At 43.1% G+C, this 25,976-nt stretch overlaps 1 protein-coding gene across 1 annotated transcript; it reads left to right on the top strand.

Annotated features, from left to right (window-relative positions):
- The first annotated feature begins 301 nt into the window (after window positions 1–301).
- LOC133571093 (inhibin beta B chain-like) lies at window positions 302–24,717 on the top strand. Its single transcript, XM_061924146.2, has 2 exons — window positions 302–871; window positions 23,182–24,717. The coding sequence occupies exons 1-2, from the start codon at window positions 460–462 to the stop codon at window positions 23,955–23,957; spliced, it is 1,188 nt and encodes a 395-aa protein (XP_061780130.1). The 5' UTR covers window positions 302–459; the 3' UTR covers window positions 23,958–24,717.
- The last annotated feature ends 1,259 nt before the right edge of the window (window positions 24,718–25,976 follow it).

Raw genomic sequence — 25,976 nt, 5'->3', positions numbered from 1 at the left:
ATCTTGGGTTTTTAATGTTGATTTAATAAAAAAAAACAAACAAAAAAAAAAAAGAAAACGATACCGATAATAAAAATACGATACCGATAATTTCCGATATTACATTTTTTATCGGACATCTCTAATAAAACCAGTATTGACTGTTCTGTGGCCCTCTTCCAGACTTCCTTGACCCCGCCCCCTCCCACGCCTGACTCCTCCCACACGCATCTACAAGAACTTGGCGCGGCGGCAGGACGCGCACGCGCCAGCATGGACGCACCTCCGTGCAGCGGACTACTGGTGGACGCGAGGACGAGGACGAGGACGAGGACGAGGACTATGAGGATGAGGATGAGGAGGATGAGGATGAGGGCGCCAGACGAGGAGGACGAGGACAATTAAGATGTGAATGTTGTCCATCACTTTGTTGGACTTGGCTGTGACAAAAAGTTGCATTTATTCCTGTGAAAGTAGAAAATGACTTGTTGGCTCCTCCGACTGGCTCTGCTCTTGACTTGCGTCCTCTCCGGCCGCGCCACGCCGGCGCCCAGCAGCAGCGCCACCGCGGGGGCGGCGCGCCCAGCAGCCACCCGGGAGAGCTGCGCGTCCTGCGGCGTCAGTCACCCGCAGGACGCGGAGTCTGCGGGGCGGCTGGACGCGGACTTCGTGGAGGCGGTGAAGAGGCACATCCTGAGCAGGCTGCAGATGCGCCGGCGGCCCAACATCACGCACCCGCTGCCCAAGGCTGCCATGGTGACGGCGCTGCGGAAGCTGCACGCCGGCAAGCTGCGGGAGGACGGCGGGGTGGAGATCCCCGACTTGGACGGACACCCGATGGACAACCACGTTCTGGAGGAGAGCTCGGAGATCATCAGCTTTGCAGAAAAAGGTCATCCTCAACTTCATCTTGTCTGTTCACCTGCTGCGGTGTGCTGGTGGTGGTGGGGATAGTGGTGATGGTGGTGGTGGTGGTGGTGGTGGTGGTGGTGGTGGTGGTGGTGGTGGTGGTGGTGGTGCTGGTGGTGGTGGGGATAGTGATGGTGGTGGTGGTGGTGGTGGTGGTGGTGGTGGTGGTGGTGGTGGTGGTGATGGTGATGGTGGTGGTGGTGGTGGTGGGAGGGTTGGGAGGGACTTTTAACCACGCTCGCTTGGTAGAGCGGCCATGCCAGCAACTTGAGGGTTCCAGGTTCGATCCCCGCTTCTGCCATCCTAGTCCTGTCGTTGTGTCCTTGGGCAAGACACTTTACCCACCTGTTTTGGGTAAATCCTTCTACCAACTTAGCCACGCCGCCCCAAATAAATGTAGTTTTGGGTAAATCCTTCTACCAACCTAGCCATGCCGCCCCAAATAAATGTTGTGGGGCGGTATAGCTCGGTTGGTAGAGCGGCCATGCCAGCAACTTGAGGGTTCCAGGTTCGATCCCTGCTTCTGCCATCCTAGTCCTGTCGTTGTGTCCTTGGGCAAGACACTTTACCCACCTGTTTTGGGTAAATCCTTCTACCAACTTAGCCACGCCGCCCCAAATAAATGTAATTTTGGGTAAATCCTTCTACCAACCTAGCCACGCCGCTCCAAATAGATTTTGTTTTGGGTAAATCCTTCTACCAACCTAGCCACGCCGCTCCAAATAGATTTTGTTTTGGGTAAATCCTTCTACCAACTTAGCCACGCCGCCCCAAATAAATGTAATTTTGGGTAAATCCTTCTACCAACCTAGCCACGCCGCTCCAAATAGATTTTGTTTTGGGTAAATCCTTCTACCAACTTAGCCACGCCGCCCCAAATAAATGTAATTTTGGGTAAATCCTTCTACCAACCTAGCCACGCCGCTCCAAATAGATTTTGTTTTGGGTAAATCCTTCTACCAACCTAGCCATGCCGCCCCAAATAAATGTTGTGGGGCGGTATAGCTCGGTTGGTAGAGCGGCCGTGCCAGCAACTTGAGGGTTCCAGGTTCGATCCCCGCTTCTGCCATCCTAGTCACTGTCGTTGTGTCCTTGGGCAAGACAATTTACTTACCTGTTTTGGGTAAATCCTTCTACCAACTTAGCCACGCCGCCCCAAATAAATGTAGTTTTGGGTAAATCCTTCTACCAACCTAGCCACGCCGCTCCAAATAAATTTTGTTTTGGGTAAATCCTTCTACCAACTTAGCCACGCCGCCCCAAATAAATGTAGTTTTGGGTAAATCCTTCTACCAACCTAGCCACGCCGCTCCAAATAGATTTTGTTTTGGGTAAATCCTTCTACCAACTTAGCCACGCCGCCCCAAATAAATGTAATTTTGGGTAAATCCTTCTACCAACCTAGCCACGCCACCCCAAATAAATGTAGTTTTGGGTAAATCCTTCTACCAACCTAGCCACGCCACCCCAAATAAATGTAGTTTTGGGTAAATCCTTCTACCAACCTAGCCACGCCACCCCAAATAAATGTAGTTTTGGGTAAATCCTTCTACCAACCTAGCCACGCCGCCCCAAATAAATGTAATTTTGGGTAAATCCTTTTCCCAACCTAGTCACGCCGCTCCAAATAAATTTTGTTTTGGGTAAATCCTTCCACCAACCTAGCCATGCCGCCCCAAATAAATGTTGTGGGGTGGTATAGCTTGGTTGGTAGAGCGGCCGTGCCAGCAACTCGAGGGTTCCAGGTTCGATCCCCACTTCCGCCATCGTGTCCTTGGGCAAGACACTTTACTTACCTGTTTTGGGTAAATCCTTCTACCAACTTAGCCACGCCACCCCAAATAAATGTAGTTTTGGGTAAATCCTTTTCCCAACCTAGCCACGCCACCCCAAATAAATGTAGTTTTGGGTAAATCCTTTTCCCAACCTAGCCACGCCACCCCAAATAAATGTTGTGGGGCGGCATAGCTTGAATGGTAGAGCGGCCGTGCCAGCAACTTGAGGGTTCCAGGTTCGATCCCCACTTCCACCATCCTAGTCACTGCCGTTGTGTCCTTGGGCAAGACACTTTACCCACCAGCTCCCAGTGCCACCCACACTGCTTTAAATGGAACTCAGATATTGGCTTTCACTATGTAAAAGCGCTTTGAGTCACTAGAGAAAAGCGCTATATAAATACTATGTAATGTATGCATTTCATATATTTAAATCCAACAAATATTTGATGATCACACATTCCAAACATCAAAATAAGTACTCGACTCATGATTTTGAAGCAACTTATCCATCAAATTGTACAAAGTCAAAATTATTTTTCAGTAAAAAAAAAAAGGTAGCTCAGTAGCCAGAATGTTACTGTAAAAAAAAATAAAACAAATGGTAATATTGCTTTTACATTTACAACGACCGAAAGAACAACCGTAGATTTGACAGTAAAACAATGCGACTGTTTTCCCATTTACATTTACAGTAGGGACAAGCAGTATAAAATGGATGGTAGAAAACATGCTACATTTTATGGCAGCTAAACTTGACTCTAAAACAGAGGAGTCAAACTCCTTTTAGATCGAGGAGAAAAATCTACTCCCAAGTGGGCCGGACTGGTAAAATGATGGCAGGATAACTCAAAAATAAAGACAACTTCAGATTGTTTTCTTTGTTTAAAAATAGAACAAGCACATTCTGAAAATGGTACAAATTATAATGTTGTCGGGTTTTTTTCACACTTACATGTCGCTGTTAATATATTCTATCTTTATTTGTCCTTATTTATACTTTCTGAACAAATGATGTGATCGTGTTCATCAGTCAAACTCATTTCTGTTCATTTTCAATCAATCAAGATCAAAAAAATTATATATAAATCAAATTATTATGTATTTTACAATGTACTGCTTTTATATTTCCTGTATTTTATATTATTACTTAGAACTGTTTTATATTTTATTTTTTTTTATCTTTGAGTACTCTGAAAAGCGCCATACTAAATAAAATGTATTATTAATACTATTATTATTATTGTTATTATTAAATTACGGGATGTTATTCATATAGTTTGATAATTTTCCTCGACTGGTGTACTAACATGTGCTTTATTTTTTTTTAAATACGTAGCGTCATCTACAAAGATACAAATAATTGCTACTGCGACATCTAGTGGACACATTTAGTACAGCAGTTTCTTTTATTCAAACATTTCAGCTCATTTTTATACTCAACAAACTCATATTGCGGGCCGGATAAAACCTGTTCGCGGGCCTCACGTTTGATACCCCTGCTCTAAAATCGTATTTTTCGTCTTACAGTGTACGTAAAAATATATAACAATCCTTCAATAACATAAATACAATTAAAACTGAAGGCCGCATATTAAAAAAAATGTTGTGAAGGGGCTAAAATGGGCCCCTCTGGATATGGTATGATGTTGTACTGTATATATTTAAGGGGGTCAAATGATCATTTTTAATCTACAACTAGAAGACTTCATTCCTACATCAGTGGTTCTTAACATTTCCACTAGGAAGGGACCCGGGGGCCACTCAAATATCAACACTGAATTAGTCATCTTACTCTTGATTTTAAGGGTATTCAATAATAATATCTAACCTATTCACAATTTAACAACTCTGTCAAATGATGTTAATCACAAAGATTATTATCAAGGCTTCGGTCAGGCTGATTACTAAAATAAATACTAATCAAATATCCTGTAAAAGAAGGGACTCATAAACTGATGAAAAAGACATTTACATACAATTATGCAATACATGAGATGTGGGTGGCACTGGGAACAGGTGGGCAAAGTGTCTTGCTCAAGGTCACAACGGCAGTGATGAGGATGGTGGACGTGGGAATTGAACCTGGAACTCTCAAGTTGCTGACACGGCCACTCTACCAACCTAGCCACGCCGCCCCAAAGAAATGTAGTTTTGGGTAAATCCTTCTACCAACCTCGCCATGCCGCCCAAATAAATGTAGTTTTGAGTAAATCCTTCTACCAACCTAGCCACTCAACCCCAAATAAATGTAGTTTTGGGTAAATCCTTCTACCAACCCAGCCATGCGGTCCGAATAAATGTAGTTTTGGGTAAATCCTTCTCCCAACCTAACCACTCAACCCCAAATAAATGTAGTTTTGGGTAAATCTTTCTACCAATCTAGCCACGCCGCCCCAAATAACTGTAGTTTTGGGTAAATTCTTCTACCAACCTAACCACGCCGCTCCAAATAAATGTAGTTTTGGGTAAATCCTTCTCCCAACCTAACCACTCAACCCCAAATAAATGTAGTTTTGGGTAAATATTTCTACCAAGCTAGCCACGCCGCCCCAAATAACTGTAGTTTTGGGTAAATCCTTCTACCAACCTAGCCACGCCGCTCCAAATAAATGTAGTTTTGGGTAATTCCTTCTCCCAACCTAACCACTCAACCCCAAATAAATGTAGTTTTGGGTAAATCTTTCTACCAACCTAGCCACGCCGCCCCAAATAACTGAAGTTTTGGGTAAATCCTTATACAACCTAGCCACGCCGCTCCAAATAAATGTAGTTTTGGGTAAATTCTTCTACCAACCTAACCACGCCGCTCCAAATAAATGTAGTTTTGGGTAAATCCTTCTCCCAACCTAACCACTCAACCCCAAATAAATGTAGTTTTGGGTAAATATTTCTACCAAGCTAGCCACGCCGCCCCAAATAACTGTAGTTTTGGGTAAATCCTTCTACCAACCTAGCCACGCCGCTCCAAATAAATGTAGTTTTGGGTAATTCCTTCTCCCAACCTAACCACTCAACCCCAAATAAATGTAGTTTTGGGTAAATCTTTCTACCAACCTAGCCACGCCGCCCCAAATAACTGAAGTTTTGGGTAAATCCTTATACAACCTAGCCACGCCGCTCCAAATAAATGTAGTTTTGGGTAAATTCTTCTACCAACCTAACCACGCCGCTCCAAATAAATGTAGTTTTGGGTAAATCCTTCTCCCAACCTAACCACTCAACCCCAAATAAATGAAGTTTTGGGTAAATATTTCTACCAAGCTAGCCACGCCGCCCCAAATAACTGTAGTTTTGGGTAAATCCTTCTACCAACCTAGCCACGCCGCTCCAAATAAATGTAGTTTTGGGTAAATCCTTCTCCCAACCTAACCACTCAACCCCAAATAAATGTAGTTTTGGGTAAATCTTTCTACCAACCTAGCCACGCCGCCCCAAATAACTGAAGTTTTGGGTAAATCCTTATACCAACCTAGCCACGTCGCTCCAAATAAATGTAGTTTTGGGTAAATTCTTCTACCAACCTAGCCACGCCGCCCCAAATAAATGTAGTTTTGGGTAAATCCTTCTCCCAACCTAACCACTCAACCCCAAATAAATGTAGTTTTGGGTAAATCTTTCTACCAACCTAGCCACGCCGCCCCAAATAACTGAAGTTTTGGGTAAATCCTTATACCAACCTAGCCACGCCGCTCCAAATAAATGTAGTTTTGGGTAAATTCTTCTACCAACCTAGCCACGCCGCCCCAAATAAATGTAGTTTTGGGTAAATCCTTCTCCCAACCTAACCACTCAACTTCAAATAAATGTAGTTTTGGGTAAATATTTCTACCAAGCTAGTCACGCCGCCCCAAATAACTGTAGTTTTGGGTAAATCCTTCTACCAACCTAGCCACGCCGCTCCAAATGAATGTAGTTTTGGGTAAATCCTTCTCCCAACCTAACCACTCAACCCCAAATAAATGTAGTTTTGGGTAAATCTTTCTACCAACCTAGCCACGCCGCCCCAAATAACTGAAGTTTTGGGTAAATCCTTATACCAACCTAGCCACGTTGCTCCAAATAAATGTAGTTTTGGGTAAATTCTTCTACCAACCTAGTCACGCCGCTCCAAATAAATGTTGCGGGGCGGCATAGCTCGGTTGGTAGAGCGGCCGTGCCAGCAACTTGAGGGTTCCAGGTTCGATCCCCACTTCCACCATCCTAGTCACTGCCGTTGTGTCCTTGGGCAAGACACTTTCCCCACCTGCTCCCAGTGCCACCCACACTGCTTTAAATGGAACTTAGATATTGGCTTTCACTATGTAGTGTGAAGTGAAGTGATTTATATTTATAATGCGCTTTTCTCTAGTGACTCAAAGCGCTTTACATCGTAAAGCGCTTTGAGTCACTAGAGAAAAGCGCTATATAAATACTATGTAATGTATGCATTTCATATATTTAAATCTAACAAATATTTGATGATCACACATTCCAAACGTCAAAATAAGTACTCGACTCATGATTTTGAAGCAACTTATCCATCAAATTGTACAAAGTCAAAATTATTTTTCAGTAAAAAAAAAAAGGTAGCTCAGTAACCAGAATGTTACTGTAAAAAAAAATAAAACAAATGGTAATATTGCTTTTACATTTACAACGACCGAAAGAACAACCGTAGATTTGACAGTAAAACAATGCGACTGTTTTCCCATTTACATTTACAGTAGGGACAAGCAGTATAAAATGGATGGTAGAAAACATGCTACATTTTATGGCAGCTAAACTTGACTCTAAAACAGAGGAGTCAAACTCCTTTTAGATCGAGGAGAACAATCTACCCCCAAGTGGGCCGGACTGGTAAAATGATGGCAGGATAACTCAAAAATAAAGACAACTTCAGATTGTTTTCTTTGTTTAAAAATAGAACAAGCACATTCTGAAAATGGTACAAATTATAATGTTGTCGTTTTTTTTTCACACTTACATGTCGCTGTTAATAGTATTCTATCTTTATTTGTCCTTATTTATACTTTCTGAACAGATGATGTGATCATGTTCATCAGTCAAACTCATTTCTGTTCATTTTCAATCAATCAAGATCCAAAAAATTATATCAAAATCAAATTATTATGTATTTTACAATGTACTGCTTTTATATTTCCTGTATTTTATATTATTACTTAGAACTGTTTTATATATATATATATTTTTTTTATCTTTGAGTACTCTGAAAAGCGCCATACTAAATAAAATGTATTATTAATATTATTATTATTATTGTTATTATTAAATTACAGGATGTTATTCATATAGTTTGATAATTTTCCTCGACTGGTGTACCAACATCATGTGCTTTATTTTTTTTTTTAAATATGTAGCATCATCTACAAAGATACAAATAATTGCTACTGCGACATCTAGTGGACACATTTAGTACAGCAGTTTCTTTTATTCAAACATTTCAGCTCATTTTTATACTCAACAAACTCATATTGCGGGCCGGATAAAACCTGTTCGCTGGCCTCACGTTTGATACCCCTGCTCTAAAATCGAATTTTTCGTCTTACAGTGTACGTAAAAATATATAACAATCCTTCAATAACATAAATACAATTAAAACTGAAGGCCGCATATTAAAAAAAATGTTGTGAAGGGGCTAAAATGGGCCCCTCTGGATATGGTATGATGTTGTACTGTATATATTTAAGGGGGTCAAATGATCATTTTTAATCTACAACTAGAAGACTTCATTCCTACATCAGTGGTTCTTAACATTTCCACTAGGAAGGGACCCGGGGGCCACTCAAATATCAACACTGAATTAGTCATCTTACTCTTGATTTTAAGGGTATTCAATAATTATATCTAACCTATTTACAATTTAACAACCCTGTCAAATGATATGAAAGCACGTGTTGATCACAAAGATTATTATCAAGGCTTTGGTCAGGCTGATTACTAAAATAAATACTAATCAAATATCTTGTAAAAGAAGGGACTCATAAACTGATGAAAAAGACATTTACATACAATTATGCAATACATGAGATGTGGGTGGCACTGGGAACAGGTGGGCAAAGTGTCTTGCTCAAGGTCACGACGGCAGTGATGAGGATGGTGGACGTGGGAATTGAACCTGGAACTCTCAAGTTGCTGGCATGGCCACTCTACCAACCTAGCCTCAAAGAAATGTAGTTTTGGGTAAATCCTTCTACCAACCTCGCCACGCCGCCCCAAATAAATGTAGTTTTGGGTAAATCCTTCTCCCAATCTAGCCACTCAACCCCAAATAAATGTAGTTTTGGGTAAATACTTCTACCAACCCAGCCATGCTGCCCAAATAAACGTAGTTTTGGGTAAATCCTTCTACCAACCCAGCCATGCTGCCCGAATAAATGTAGTTTTGGGTAAATCCTTCTCCCAACCTAACCACTCAACCCCAAATAAATATAGTTTTGGGTAAATCTTTCTACCAATCTAGCCACGCCGCCCCAAATAACTGTAGTTTTGGGTAAATTCCTCTCCCAACCTATCCACGCCGCTCCAAATAAATGTAGTTTTGGGTAAATCCTTCTCCCAACCTAACCACTCAACCCCAAATAAATGTAGTTTTGGTTAAATCCTTCTCCCAACCTAACCACTCAACCCCAAATAAATGTAGTTTTGGGTAAATCTTTCTACCAACCTAGCCACGCCGCCCCAAATAGCTGTAGTTTTGGGTAAATCCTTCTACCAACCTAGCCACGCCGCTCCAAATAAATGTAGTTTTGGGTAAATTCTTCTACCAACCTAACCACGCCGCTCCAAATAAATGTAGTTTTGTGTAAATCCTTCTCCCAACCTAACCACTCAACCCCAAATAAATGTAGTTTTGGGTAAATCTTTCTACCAAGCTAGCCACGCCGCCCCAAATAACTGTAGTTTTGGGTAAATCCTTCTACCAACCTAGCAACGCCGCTCCAAATAAATGTAATTTTGGGTAAATCCTTCTCCCAACCTAACCACTCAACCCCAAATAAATGTAGTTTTGGGTAAATATTTCTACCAAGCTAGCCACGCCGCCCCAAATAACTGTAGTTTTGGGTAAATCCTTCTACCAACCTAGCCACGCCGCTCCAAATAAATGTAGTTTTGGGTAAATCCTTCTCCCAACCTAACCACTCAACCCCAAATAAATGTAGTTTTGGGTAAATCCTTCTCCCAACCTAGCCACGCCGCCCCAAATAACTGAAGTTTTGGGTAAATCCTTATACCAACCTAGCCACGCCGCTCCAAATAAATGTAGTTTTGGGTAAATTCTTCTACCAACCTAGCCACGCCGCCCCAAATAAATGTAGTTTTGGGTAAATCCTTCTCCCAACCTAACCACTCAACCCCAAATAAATGTAGTTTTGGGTAAATATTTCTACCAAGCTAGCCACGCCGCCCCAAATAACTGTAGTTTTGGGTAAATCCTTCTACCAACCTAGCCACGCCGCTCCAAATAAATGTAGTTTTGGGTAAATCCTTCTCCCAACCTAACCACTCAACCCCAAATAAATGTAGTTTTGGGTAAATATTTCTACCAAGCTAGCCACGCCGCCCCAAATAACTGTAGTTTTGGGTAAATCCTTCTACCAACCTAGCCACGCCGCTCCAAATAAATGTAGTTTTGGGTAATTCCTTCTCCCAACCTAACCACTCAACCCCAAATAAATGTAGTTTTGGGTAAATCTTTCTACCAACCTAGCCACGCCGCCCCAAATAACTGAAGTTTTGGGTAAATCCTTATACCAACCTAGCCACACCGCTCCAAATAAATGTAGTTTTGGGTAAATTCTTCTACCAACCTAGCCACGCCGTCCCAAATAAATGTAGTTTTGGGTAAATCCTTCTCCCAACCTAACCACTCAACCCCAAATAAATGTAGTTTTGGGTAAATATTTCTACCAAGCTAGCCACGCCGCCCCAAATAACTGTAGTTTTGGGTAAATCCTTCTACCAACCTAGCCACGCCGCTCCAAATAAATGTAGTTTTGGGTAAATCCTTCTCCCAACCTAACCACTCAACCCCAAATAAATGTAGTTTTGGGTAAATATTTCTCCCAACCTAACCACTCAACCCCAAATAAATGAAGTTTTGGGTAAATCCTTATACAACCTAGCCACGCCGCTTCAAATAAATGTAGTTTTGGGTAAATTCTTCTACCAACCTAATCACGCAGCTCCAAATAAATGTAGTTTTAGGTAAATCTTTCTACCAACCTAGCCATGCCGCCCCAAATAACTGTAGTTTTGGGTAAATCCTTCTACCAACCTAGCCACGCCGCTCCAAATAAATGTAGTTTTGGGTAAATCCTTCTCCCAACCTAACCACTCAACCCCAAATAAATGTAGTTTTGGGTAAATCTTTCAACCAACCTAGCCACGCCGCCCCAAATAACTGAAGTTTTGGGTAAATCCTTATACCAACCTAGCCACGCCGCTCCAAATAAATGTAGTTTTGGGTAAATATGTCTACCAAGCTAGCCACGCCGCCCCAAATAACTGTAGTTTTGGGTAAATCCTTCTACCAACCTAGCCACGCCGCTCCAAATAAATGTAGTTTTGGGTAAATCCTTCTCCCAACCTAACCACTCAACCCCAAATAAATGTAGTTTTGGGTAAATCCTTCTACCAACTTAGCCACGCTGCTCCAAATAAATGTAGTTTTGGGTAAATCCTTCTCCCAACCTAATCACTCAACCCCAAATAAATGTAGTTTTGGGTAAATCTTTCTACCAACCTAGCCACGCCGCCCCAAATAACTGAAGTTTTGGGTAAATCCTTATACCAACCTAGCCACGCCGCTCCAAATAAATGTAGTTTTGGGTAAATTATTCTACCAACCTAGCCACGCCGCCCCAAATAAATGTCGTTTTGGGTAAATCCTTCTACCAACCTAGCCACACCGCCCCAAATAAATGTAGTTTTAGGTAAATCCTTCTACCAACCTAGCCACGCCGCTCCAAATAAATGTAGTTTTGGGTAAATCCTTCTCCCAACCTAACCACTCAACCCCAAATAAATGTAGTTTTGGGTAAATCTTTCAACCAACCTAGCCACGCCGCCCCAAATAACTGAAGTTTTGGGTAAATCCTTATACCAACCTAGCCACGCCGCTCCAAATAAATGTAGTTTTGGGTAAATATTTCTACCAAGCTAGCCACGCCGCCCCAAATAACTGTAGTTTTGGGTAAATCCTTCTACCAACCTAGCCACGCCGCTCCAAATAAATGTAGTTTTGGGTAAATCCTTCTCCCAACCTAACCACTCAACCCCAAATAAATGTAGTTTTGGGTAAATCTTTCTACCAACCTAACCACGCCGCCCCAAATAACTGAAGTTTTGGGTAAATCCTTATACCAACCTAGCCACGCCGCTCCAAATAAATGTAGTTTTGGGTAAATTCTTCTACCAACCTAACCACGCCGCCCCAAATAAATGTAGTTTTGGGTAAATCCTTCTCCCAACCTAACCACTCAACTTCAAATAAATGTAGTTTTGGGTAAATATTTCTACCAAGCTAGTCACGCCGCCCCAAATAACTGTAGTTTTGGGTAAATTCCTCTCCCAACCTATCCACGCCGCTCCAAATAAATGTAGTTTTGGGTAAATCCTTCTCCCAACCTAACCACTCAACCCCAAATAAATGTAGTTTTGGGTAAATCCTTCTCCCAACCTAACCACTCAACCCCAAATAAATGTAGTTTTGGGTAAATCTTTCTACCAACCTAGCCACGCCGCCCCAAATAGCTGTAGTTTTGGGTAAATCCTTCTACCAACCTAGCCACGCCGCTCCAAATAAATGTAGTTTTGGGTAAATTCTTCTACCAACCTAACCACGCCGCTCCAAATAAATGTAGTTTTTGGTAAATCCTTCTCCCAACCTAACCACTCAACCCCAAATAAATGTAGTTTTGGGTAAATCCTTCTCCCAACCTAACCACTCAACCCCAAATAAATGTAGTTTTGGGTAAATCCTTCTCCCAACCTTGCCACGCCGCCCCAAATAACTGAAGTTTTGGGTAAATCCTTATACCAACCTAGCCACGCCGCTCCAAATAAATGTAGTTTTGGGTAAATCCTTCTCCCAACCTAACCACTCAACCCCAAATAAATGTAGTTTTGGGTAAATCTTTCTACCAACCTAGCCACGCCGCCCCAAGTAACTGAAGTTTTGGGTAAATCCTTATACAACCTACCCACGCCGCCCCAAATAACTGAAGTTTTGGGTAAATCCTTATACAACCTAGCCACGCCGCTCCAAATAAATGTAGTTTTGGGTAAATCCTTCTACCAACCTAACCACGCCACTCCAAATAAATGTAGTTTTGGGTAAATCCTTCTCCCAACCTAACCACTCAACCCCAAATAAATGTAGTTTTGGGTAAATCCTTCTCCCAACCTAACCACTCAACCCCAAATAAATGTAGTTTTGGGTAAATATTTCTACCAACCTAGCCATGCCGCCCCAAATAACTGAAGTTTTGGGTAAATCCTTCTACCAACCTAGCTACGCCGCTCCAAATAAATGTAGTTTTGGGTAAATCATTCTCCCAACCTAACCACTCAACCCCAAATAAATGTAGTTTTGGGTAAATCCTTATACAACCTAGCCACGCCGCCCCAAATAACTGAAGTTTTGGGTAAATCCTTATACAACCTAGCCACGCCGCTCCAAATAAATGTAGTTTTGGGTAAATTCTTCTACCAACCTAACGACGCCACTCCAAATAAATGTAGTTTTGGGTAAATCCTTCTCCCAACCTAACCACTCAACCCCAAATAAATGTAGTTTTGGGTAAATATTTCTACCAAGCTAGCCACGCCGCCCCAAATAACTGTAGTTTTGGGTAAATCCTTCGACCAACCTAGCCACGCCGCTCCAAATAAATGTAGTTTTGGGTAAATCCTTCTCCCAACCTAACCACTCAACCCCAAATAAATGTAGTTTTGGGTAAATCTTTCTACCAACCTAGCCACGCCGCCCCAAATAACTGAAGTTTTGGGTAAATCCTTATACCAACCTAACCACGCCGCTCCAAATAAATGTAGTTTTGGGTAAATCCTTCTACCAACCTAGCCACGCCGCTCCAAATAAATGTAGTTTTGGGTAAATTATTCTACCAACCTAGCCACGCCGCCCCAAATAAATGTCGTTTTGGGTAAATCCTTCTACCAACCTAGCCACACCGCCCCAAATAACTGTAGTTTTGGGTAAATCCTTCTACCAACCCAGCCATGCTGCTTAAATAAATGTAGTTTTGGGTAAATCCTTCTACCAACCTAGCCACGCCGCTCCAAATAAATGTAGTTTTGGGTAAATTCTTCTACCAACCTAGCCACGCCGCCCCAAATAAATGTAGTTTTGGGTAAAGCCTTCTCCCAACCTAGCCACTCAACCCCAAATAAATGTAGTTTTGAGTAAATCCTTCTACCAACCTAGCCACACTGCCCCAAATAACTGTAGTTTTGGGTAAATACTTCTACCAACCCAGCCATGCTGCTTAAATAAATGTAGTTTTGGGTAAATTCTTCTACCAACCTAGCCACGCCGCCCCAAATAAATGTAGTTTTGGGTAAATCCTTCTACCAACCTATCCACTCAACCTCAAATAAATGTAGTTTTGGGTAAATCCTTCTACCAACCTCGCCATGCTGCCCAAATAAATTTAGTTTTGAGTAAATCCTTCTACCAACCTAGCCATGCTGCCCAAATAAATGTAGTTTGGGGTAAATCCTTCTCCCAACCTAGCCACTCAACCCCAAATAAATGTAGTTTTGAGTAAATCCTTCTACCAACCTAGCCACGCCGCTCCAAATAAATGTAGTTTTGGGTAAATCCTTCTCCCAACCTAGCCACTCAACCCCAAATAAATGTAGTTTTGGATAAATCCTTCTACCAACCTAGCCACGCCGCTCTAAATAAATTTAGTTTTGGGTAAATCCTTCTCCCAACCTAGCCACTCAACCCCAAATAAATGTAGTTTTGAGTAAATCCTTCTACCAACCTAGCCACACCGCCCCAAATAACTGTAGTTTTGGGTAAATCCTTCTACCAACCCAGCCATGCTGCTTAAATAAATGTAATTTTGGGTAAATCCTTCTACCAACCTAGCCACGCTGCCCCAAATAAATGTAGTTTTGGGTAAATCTTTCTACCAACCTGGCCATGCCACCCAAATAAATGTAGTTTTGGGTAAATCCTTCTACCAAGCTAGCCACGCTGCCCCAAATAAATGTAGTTTTGGGTAAATCTTTCTACCAACCTGGCCATGTTGCCCCAAATAAATGTAGTTTTGGGTAAATCCTTTTGTATCTTGTTTTCGGACCGGCAGATTTCTTAGCCAGGCTCTGTGTTTCCCGCGTCGAATAGTTCAGAGCATCTTTGGTGATCGGGTCACACTGTGGACTTATTTTCATTTGGACATCAACTCCCGCTATAGAATGGCGAACTCGTGCGGAGGTTTATTGGAAAACCTCCACAACGTATGGAAGTGGCTTGTTTGAAAGAAGGACAATTAGTTGTAGAATATACCCTCAACACCATTTTAGGGGATCCCAAATGCACCAACTGACTGTCCAACAGGCAGTGGAACAAATGTGAGCGGGGCCAGGGGTGGGACACACGACCGGGCCCTCTAAACTCTGTGGTATGAGCAAAAAAGACCGGACTTTTAGCTCAGTAGTCAGCACGCTCAACAAAGGTTTACGACCCTCTCGGAGCATTAAGGAAAAGTGGTAAAGTAGCCGATAGAGAGAGTACGCCACACCTGCTCTCTTCTTTCCTCATTTTTGCACTTTGTCCCTCCACTTCTATGTTTAAATGAAAATCCACTGCCAGTAAGTTGTCAGTCAAAATGCTCCGCTGGACTTTAGTCTGTTGACAAGTGATTGATGACTTACCCATCATTTACCCAGAATGCACTTGGGAGACAATATCGTCGATCCATTTGTGAATTTGCACGTCACAAAGTGAAACGTGAGCGTGGAAATAAAGCCAACTAAATCACTAAAGTCCATCTTGTAAAGTTTTTAGCAACCATGACTCATCTTGACTGAGACCACCTCTAAGACCACATAGACTCATCTTGACTGAGACCACCTCTAAGACCACATAGACTCATCTTGACTGAGACCACCTCTAAGACCACATAGACTCATCTTGACTGAGACCACCTCTAAGACCACATAGACTCATCTTGACTGAGACCACCTCTAAGACCTCATAGACTCATCTTGACTGAGACCACCTCTAAGACCTCATAGACTCATCTTGACTGAGACCACCTCTAAGACCACATAGACTCATCTTGACTGAGACCACCTCTAAGACCACATAGACTCATCTTGACTGAGACCACCTCTAAGACCACATAGACTCATCTTGACTGAGACCACCTCTAAGACCACATAGACTCATCTTGACTGAGACCACCTCTAAGACCACATAGACTCATCTTGACTGAAACCACCTCTAAGACCACATAGACTCATCTTGACTGAGACCACCTCTAAGACCACATAGACTCATCTTGACTGAGACCACCTCTAAGACCACATAGACTCATCTTGACTGAGACCACCTCTAAGACCACATAGACTCATCTTGACTGAGACCACCTCTAAGACCACATAGACTCATCTTGACTGAGACCACCTCTAAGACCACATAGACTCATCTTGACTGAGACCACCTCTAAGACCACATAGACTCATCTTGACTGAGACCACCTCTAAGACCACATAGACTCATCTTGACTGAGACCACCTCTAAGACCACATAGACTCATCTTGACTGAGACCACCTCTAAGACCACATAGACTCATCTTGACTGAGACCACCTCTAAGACCTCATAGACTCATCTTGACTGAGACCACCTCTAAGACCTCATAGACTCATCTTGACTGAGACCACCTCTAAGACCACATAGACTCATCTTGACTGAGACCACCTCTAAGACCACATAGACTCATCTTGACTGAGACCACCTCTAAGACCACATAGACTCATCTTGACTGAGACCACCTCTAAGACCACATAGACTCATCTTGACTGAGACCACCTCTAAGACCACATAGACTCATCTTGACTGAGACCACCTCTAAGACCACATAGACTCATCTTGACTGAGACCACCTCTAAGACCACATAGACTCATCTTGACTGAGACCACCTCTAAGACCTCATAGACTCATCTTGACTGAGACCACCTCTAAGACCTCATAGACTCATCTTGACTGAGACCACCTCTAAGACCACATAGACTCATCTTGACTGAGACCACCTCTAAGACCACATAGACTCATCTTGACTGAGACCACCTCTAAGACCACATAGACTCATCTTGACTGAGACCACCTCTAAGACCACATAGACTCATCTTGACTGAGACCACCTCTAAGACCTCATAGACTCATCTTGACTGAGACCACCTCTAAGACCACATAGACTCATCTTGACTGAGACCACCTCTAAGACCACATAGACTCATCTTGACTGAGACCACATCTAAGACCACATAGACTCATCTTGACTGAGACCACCTCTAAGACCACATAGACTCATCTTGACTGAGACCACCTCTAAGACCACATAAACTCACCCATACCATCACACATTCTGGCTTTTACACTTTGCACCTATAACAATCCAGATGGTTCTTTTCCTCTTTGGTCCGGAGGACACGACGTCCACAGTTTCCAAAAACAATTTGAAATGTGGACTCGTCAGACCACAGAACACTTTTCCACTTTGTATCAGTCCATCTTAGATGAGCTCAGGCCCAGCGAAGCCGATGGTGTTTCTGGGTGTTGTTGATAAACGGTTTTCGCCTTGCATAGGAGAGTTTTAACTTGCACTTACAGATGTAGCGACCAACTGTAGTTACTGACAGTGGGTTTCTCAAGTGTTCCTGAGCACATGTGGTGATATCCTTTACACACTGATGTCGCTTGTTGATGCAGTACAGCCTGAGGGATGGAAGGTCACGGGCTTAGCTGCTTACGTGCAGTGATTTCTCCGGATTATCTGAACCCTTTGATGATATTACGGAGCGTAGATGGTGAAATCCCTAAATTCCTTGCAATAGCTGGTTGAGAAAGGTTTTTCTTAAACTGTTCAACAGTTTGCTCAGGCATTTGTTGACAAAGTGGTGACCCTCGCCCCATCCTTGTTTGTGAATGACTGAGCATTTCATGGAATCTACTTTTATACCCAATCATGGCACCCACCTGTTCCCAATTAGCCTGCACACCTGTGGGATGTTCCAAATAAGTGTTTGATGAGCATTCCTCAACTTTATCAGTATTTATTGCCACCTTTCCCAACTTCTTTGTCACGTGTTGCTGCCATCAAATTCTAAAGTTAATTATTATTTGCAAAAGAAAAAGGTTTATGAGTTTGAACATCAAATATGTTGTCTTTGTAGCATATTCAACTGAATATGGCTTGAAAAGGATTTGCAAATCATTGTATTATGTTTATATTTACATCTAACACAATTTCCCAACTCATATGGAAACGGGGTTTGTAAAGACTTAGTATAGTTGAAGGTCATTATAAAAGATGAGTGCACATCATAATGGCAGCTACACTTTACATCTTAAACATCTAAAAAAAAATATTTGGGAATGTCCGGCAAACCAGATTGAAAAGATTAACCCTGGGTCTTTATTTGCCCAGGTGTGACCTAGGGGGCGCAAGCATGGATGGCAGAAGACCCTTTTTATTAGTGGTCCTGGCATGAGCGTGATAGGGCCCCGGGTGGCATGGATGAAGGGGCGAGGTGAGCCCTGAGCTGTTTTTGTGTCTTGTCAATCAGTTCTAGTTCAAACAAGGACTGTGTAGAAAAGCTCATATGTGGCGAAGTTGGTAGAGTGGCCATGCCAGCAATCGGAGGGTTGCTGGTTACTGGGGTTCAATCCCCACCTTCTACCATCCTAGTCACGTCCGTTGTGTCCTTGAGCAAGACACTTCACCCTTGCTCCTGATGGGTGGTGATCAGAGGTGGGTAGTAACGCGCTACATTTACTCCGTTACATCTACTTGAGTAACTTTTGGGATAAATTGTACTTCTAAGAGTAGTTTTAATGCAACATACTTTTACTTTTACTTAAGTATATTTATAGAGAAGGAACGCTACTTTTACTCCGCTACTTTTATCTACATTCAGCTCGCAACTCGCTACTAATTTTTATCGATCTGTTAATGCACGCTTTGTTTGTTTTGGTCTGTCAGACAGACCTTCAAAGTGCCTGCCTTACTGGTGACGTTTCACTTCGTTCCACCAATCAGATGCAGTCACTGGTGACGTTGGACCAATCAAACAGAGCCAGATGGTCACATGACCTGACTTAAACAAGTGTAAAAACTTATTGGGGTGTTACCATTTAGTGGTCAATTGTACGGCATATGTACTTCACTGTGCAATCTACTAATAAAAGTTCCAATCAATCAATCAAAAGTGTGAAGGAAAAAAGATACTTTTTTATTTCAACCGTACATCCCATCAAAAGCCTAAAGACTGACTGCACAGTTCCTGTCTTCACAATAAAAGTGCCGCTCCATCGCGCCTGCGCTTTCAAAACAAGAGTCTCCGAAAGCCAGCGCAAACAAGCTAGCAAGCTAAGGAGTTTGCCGCCAATGTATTTCTTGTAAAGTGTATAAAAACGAATATGGAAGCTGGACAAATAAGATGCCAAAAACCCACCACTTTCATGTGGTATTAGACAGAAAGGAGGAACTTTTCTTCTCCTCCATTTGAAAACGTGGACGTTATCATCACTACTGTCTGATTACAATCAACGCAAGTTATCAGAATCAGGTAATACACCAACTTATATTCTAGTCTTCATGAAAGAAAGGAATCTATATGTTAAACATGCATATATATTCATTAAAACACCTTTAACATGTAAACAAAAACATCAAAATAAATACATATAAATTATATACTGTATATATCAATATATATATATATATATATATATATATATATGTGTGTGTGTGTGTGTGTGTGTGTGTGTTACTCATCAGTTACTCAATACTTGAGTAGTTTTTTCACAACATACTTTTTTACTTTTACTCAAGTAAATATTTGGGTGACTACTCCTTACTTTTACTTGAGTAATAAATCTCTAAAGTAACAGTACTCTTACTTGAGTACAATTTCTGGCTACTCTACCCACCTCTGGTGCTGGTTAGCGCCTTGCATGGCAGCTCCCTCCATCAGTGTGTGAATGTGTGTGTGAATGGGTAAATGTGGAAATAGTGTCAAAGCGCTTTGAGTATCTTGAAGGTAGAAAATCGCTATACAAGTATAACCCATTTATCATTTATCATTTATATCTATCCTGGGATTAAAGCCCCTGTTGTGAAGCAGGTGTGTTGGACACTGCTGAAGTGTTCACATTCAAAAAATAATAACTGATGGTCTTATTTTGAGATGTGTCTGCCCTTAGTGGGCACCTTGCTGCAGAACTGGCTGCAGTATTGCCTGGTGGGGCACACACACACACACACACACACACACACACACACACACACACACACACACACACACAGGAGAAACACCGTTGATCATTTACTGCCTCGGTGCTTGAACTGTTAAGGACAAGGCAGTAAATGATCAACGGTGTTTCTCCTGTGCTCACAAACATCTGCTTTCTACATCACCTGACTACAGCTTCATGTTGCTCTTTGGCCCCTGGGGGCTTCCACAGTCTTTGTGTGTTACCAATATGGCAGTGCACTCTTGCACCTGCGTGGCGCACGTGTGTGTGTGTGTGTGTGTAAAATAGTGAAGTGAAGTGAATTACATTTATATAGCGCTTTTTCTCAAGTGACTCAAAGCGCTTTACATAGTGAAAGCCAATATCTAAGTTCCATTTAAAGCAGTGTGGGTGGCACTGGGAGCAGGTGGGTCAAGTGTCTTGCCCAAGGACACAACGGCAGTGACTAGGATGGCGGAAGCGGGGATCGAACCTGCAACCCTCAAGTTGCTGGCACGGCCGCTCTACCAACCGAGCTATACCGTCCCGTCAAAATATGCAACTGAAGGGGGGCGTCATTTGCAGTGCAAGGCTTCAAGTTCACTTGGACCCTTTGTCTTAAGTTTTGACTGACCTTCTCAATCAATCAATCAAAGTTTACTTATATAGCCCTAAATCACCAGTGTCTCAAAGGGCTGCACAAGCCACAACCACATCCTCGGCTCAGATCCCACATCAGGGCAAGGAAAAACTCAACCCAATGGGATGACAATGAGAAACCTTGGAGGGGATTGCAGATGTGGGGACCCCCCCACTGGGCGACCGGTGCAATGGATGTCGAGTGGATCTAGTTAATAGTGTGAGAGTCCAGTCCATAATGGATCCAACATAATAGTGAGAGTCCAGTCCATAGTGGATCTAACATAATAGTGAGAGTCCAGTTCATAGTGGATCTAACATAATAGTGAGAGTCCAGTCCATAGTTGATCTAACATAATAGTGAGAGTCCAGTCCATAGTGGATCTAACATAATAGTGTGAGGGTCCAGTCCATAGTGGATCTAACATAATAGTGAGAGTCCAGTCCATAGTGGATCTAACATAATAGTGAGAGTCCAGTCCATAGTGGATCTAACATAATAGTGAGAGTCCAGTCCATAGTGGATCTAACATAATAGTGAGAGTCCAGTCCATAGTGGATCTAACATAATAGTGAGAGTCCAGTCCATAGTGGATCTAACATAATAGTGTGAGAGTCCAGTCCATAGTGGATCTAACATAATAGTGAGAGTCCAGTCCATAGTGGATCTAACATAATAGTGTGAGAGTCCAGTCCATAGTGGATCTAACATAATAGTGTGAGGGTCCAGTCCATAGTGGATCTAACATAATAGTGAGAATCCAGTCCATAGTGGATCTAACATAATAGTGAGAGTCCAGTCCATAGTGGATCTAACATAATAGTGAGAGTCCAGTCCATAGTGGATCTAACATAATAGTGTGAGCGTCCAGTCCATAGTGGATCAAACATAATATTGTGAGAGTCTAGTTCATAGTGGATCTAACATAATAGTGTGAGTCCAGTCCATAATGGATCTAACATCATGGTGTGAGAGTTCAGTCCATAGTGGATCTAACATAATAGTGAGAGTCCAGTCCATAGTGGATCTAACATAATAGTGAGAGTCCAGTCCATAGTGGATCTAACATAATAGTGAGAGTCCAGTCCATAGTGGATCTAACATAATAGTGTGAGAGTCCAGTCCATAGTGGATCTAACATAATAGTGTGAGAGTCCAGTCCATAGTGGATCTAAAATAATAGTGTGAGAGTCCAGTCCATAGTGGATCTAACATAATAGTGAGAGTCCAGTCAATAGTGGATCTAACATAATAGTGTGAGAGTCCAGTCCATAGTGGATCTAACATAATAGTGAGAGTCCAGTCCATAGTGGATCTAACATAATAGTGACAGTCCAGTCCATAGTGGATCTAACATAATAGTGAGAGTCCTGTCCATAGTGGATCTAACATAATAGTGAGATTCCAGTCCATAGTGGATCTAACATAATAGTGAGAGTCCAGTCCATAGTGGATCTAACATAATAGTGAGAGTCCAGTCCATAGTGGATCTAACATAATAGTGAGAGTCCAGTCCATAGTGGATCTAACATAATAGTGAGAGTCCAGTCCATAGTGGATCTAACATAATAGTGAGAGTCCAGTCCATAGTGGATCTAACATAATAGTGTGAGAGTCCAGTCCATAGTGGATCTAACATAATAGTGTGAGAGTCCAGTCCATAGTGGATCTAACATAATAGTGTGAGAGTCCAGTCCATAGTGGGTCTAACATAATAGTGAGAGTCCAGTCCATAGTGGATCTAACATAATAGTGTGAGAGTCCAGTCCATAGTGGATCTAACATAATAGTGTGAGAGTCCAGTCTATAGTGGATCTAACATAATATTGTGAGAGTCCAGTCCATAGTGGATCTAACATAATAGTGTGAGAGTCCAGTCCATAGTGGGTCTAACATAATAGTGAGAGTCCAGTCCATAGTGGATCTAACATAATAGTGTGAGAGTCCAGTCCATAGTGGATCTAACATAATAGTGTGAGAGTCCAGTCCATAGTGGATCTAACATAATAGTGAGAGTCCAGTCCATAGTGGGGCCAGCAGGAGACCATCCCGAGCGGACACAGGTCAGCAGCGCAGAGACGTCCCCAACCAATCTCAATCCACTCCAATTAGAATTCACCAGATTCCCGCCTGAACGAACGCTCTAATCAGCTTCACCTGACAGCTGTCAATCAGCATACCCGTGTGTTGGCGAGTGTCCACTGATGACTGACCTCAGTGTTGTTTTTAAGGTTAAAACCAAGTTTTTGCGCAGTGGTTAATGTTCTATCAGGCTTGTTACCAAGTGAGCAAAGCTGCATCCTTGCATGAATGACCAGTACCTGGACTGTGTTTGTGTTGTCATGGTTCTCATGAATCCTCTGGTATGCTTGTGTTCACAGATGATCTGGTGACCTCCAAGTCCAGTTTGTTCTTTCTGATCTCCAGCGAGGGAAACCAGAACCTCCACGTGACGCAGGCGACCCTCTGGCTCTACTTTAAGCTGCAACCTCAGCCTCTGGAGGTGCGATCCAGGCGCAAGGTGACGGTGAAAGTGTATTACCAGGAACCGGGCCTTGGCAGCAAGTGGAACCTGGTGGAGAAGCAGGTGGAGCTGAAGCGGAGCGGGTGGCACACCTTCATATTGACTGATGCTGTGCGGTTAGTGTTTGAGCAGGGCGACCGCCGTCAAAACCTGGACGTGCGCTGTGAGGGCTGTGAGGCAGGCGGCGTCACGCCCGTACTCCTGAACCGCAATGACGAGTCGCACCGGCCCTTCTTGGTGGTTCAGGCACGGCAGGTGGACGCCAAGCATCGCATTCGGAAGAGAGGACTGGAATGCGACGGCAGCAGCAGCCTGTGCTGCCGCCAGCAGTTCTACATCGACTTTCGACTTATAGGCTGGAACGACTGGATCATTGCACCGTCGGGTTACTTTGGGAACTACTGTGAAGGGAACTGCCCCGCCTACATGGCGGGTGTGCCCAGCTCGGCGTCGTCCTTTCACACGGCGGTGGTAAACCAGTACCGCATGCGCGGGATGAGCCCCGGCTCTATGAACTCCTGCTGCATCCCGACCAGACTAAGCACCATGTCCATGCTCTATTTTGATGACGAGTACAACATTGTCAAGCGGGACGTTCCCAACATGATTGTAGAGGAGTGCGGCTGCGCTTGAACCTCTCAGCCGGTCGTGGAGCTGACGGAGTGACCGTGTCCAAACCCAACCATGTGGACGATAAGTACACATTCCTCGCCACATTCCCACCATGCAATCGCATATAAGCCTGTACATATATTTATGTTTGTTGATGGACTCGCATGGTTTTGTGCTGGGAGCGGAGCTTCGTCCTTGGTCAAGTTGCCGGCAGCCAATCTTGCGGTAGAATCACAGACTCCGACGACAATGTCGCAACTGAATAGCACTTGCAGATTGAAATGCCTTCCGTGAGCACTAGGTGGCGCCTCACCTATCAAAGACATAAGTGCCGCATGAGCTATGCAAAATAAGGTATGACGCACACAGCAGACAAGCGACAAACTATCAGCAATACTTGAAATGTATGCATAGTTAGTAGCGGGAGGGGCTCTCGTTGCCATCTTGTTCCGCGGCTTAGCTGGGTGCAGCATCCCGCCTCTCGCCACCTCGCCTCAGGGGGCGGGCCGGGGATATTTGCACTGAAGAGCGGCAAGGCCTCCAACACGGGAAAACTCATTTGAAAGTTATTTTTGATAGAACTGTGTTCAAGGAACCAAAGAGGTTTACCAGTGTTGTCATTGTAGGCCAAAACACGGTCATCATCATCATCATCTTCATCTCTGCCTAGAAGATGTCTTATTTTGTAATACACTTTTTTCTAGTTTGCTTCTTCCTTTCTTTTTCAGCTTCATTTAGAATGAAGCCTGTGTGATGTGTGTACAGTCACATTTCTATGTTTTCTTCATGGTAACTATTGCAAAATAAATTTCTTACTACGAAATCATTTAGGTTTTTTGGGTCATTTGCTTCTTAATTCCTACTAACTGAGTCGCCTCATCTATGAAATATATCTTATATCTTATTTCATGAGCTATGAAATATCATTTTTTTAATCAATATACAGTACAGGCCAAACGGCCCTGCATATTACTCACCCGAGCTCTACCTGCAACCAGAAGCAGACGCCGCCAAGAACAGGCCGGCTTCATGCCCAATCGTTCCACCACGGATCACATCTCTGCCATCCGGCTCTTAATAGAAAAGGCCCGGGAGTTCAGAAAGGACCGGCACCTCTACATTGCCTTCATTGACCTTAAGGCTGCCTTCGACACTGTGGACCACGGGTCCCTCTGGAACATCCTGAAGTCCCTCGGAGTCCCAACTAAAATCACCACACTCTTTCAGCAGTTGTATCAGGGTGCAGAAAGCTGTGTGCGTGTGAACTGTAAAGACTCTGAGTGGTTCCCCATCAACAGCGGGGTCAGGCAAGGCTGTGTTGCCGCACCAGAACTATTTAACTGTGTCATCGACCACCTGATGTCCAGAGTCTGTGTGCGAGTCCCCGGGGTGTCACCCTAACAATTATATGGTGAAATTTGCGGACGATACCGTGCTCCTAAGCCTTCTACACAAGGATACGGACCCCTCTGTGTACCAAGACGAGATAGACCTATTTATTAGGTGGTGTGACACTAACCATCTTATTTTAAATGTGACCAAGACACAGGAAATGGTTTTGGATCCGAGGAAAGTGACTGACCATGAGCCAGTGGTCATCAAAAATCAGGAAATCACCCAGGTATCCTCATATAAATATTTAGGGGTTCATATTGATAATCTTCTCTGCTGGAAGACACATATTGACAAACTGTGCAATAGACTGCAACAGAGGCTATATTTTTTGCGAAGATTAAGATTGTACGGCGTAAGCAGCCATATCATGATGATTTTCTACCGTGCCATTGTAGAGAGCATCATTAGATACGGGATCACCTCATGGTTTGGCAACCTAACCGTTAAGCTAAAAAGCAAACTGGCCGGCATGCATAAAACGGCAATGAAAATCGTAGGGAGGAAAGAATATGAGCCTATACAGAGCATCTATGAGCAGGCAGTTAGGAAAAAAGCTAAGAAAATTATTTCCAACTCACAACACCCACTCTTTCCTGAATATGGAACCCTGCCATCAGGGAGAAGACTCCGGGTCCCACTATGCAA

This window comes from Nerophis lumbriciformis, linkage group LG28, assembly GCF_033978685.3.
Source record: "Nerophis lumbriciformis linkage group LG28, RoL_Nlum_v2.1, whole genome shotgun sequence".
NCBI classification, from domain to species: domain Eukaryota; kingdom Metazoa; phylum Chordata; class Actinopteri; order Syngnathiformes; family Syngnathidae; genus Nerophis; species Nerophis lumbriciformis.
The sequence above is the reverse complement of the archived record's forward strand: the minus strand, read 5'-3'. Positions and strand labels throughout refer to the sequence as shown.

What these genes read in the sequence shown, in the direction of transcription:
- LOC133571093 (XM_061924146.2), top strand. Translation starts at nt 460, where the DNA reads ATGACTTGTTGGCTCCTCCGACTGGCTCTGCTCTTGACTTGCGTCCTC. An exon ending in CATCAGCTTTGCAGAAAAAG is followed by an intron (nt 872 to 23,181) that starts GTCATCCTCAAC and finishes TTGTGTTCACAG; the next exon opens with ATGATCTGGTGACCTCCAAG.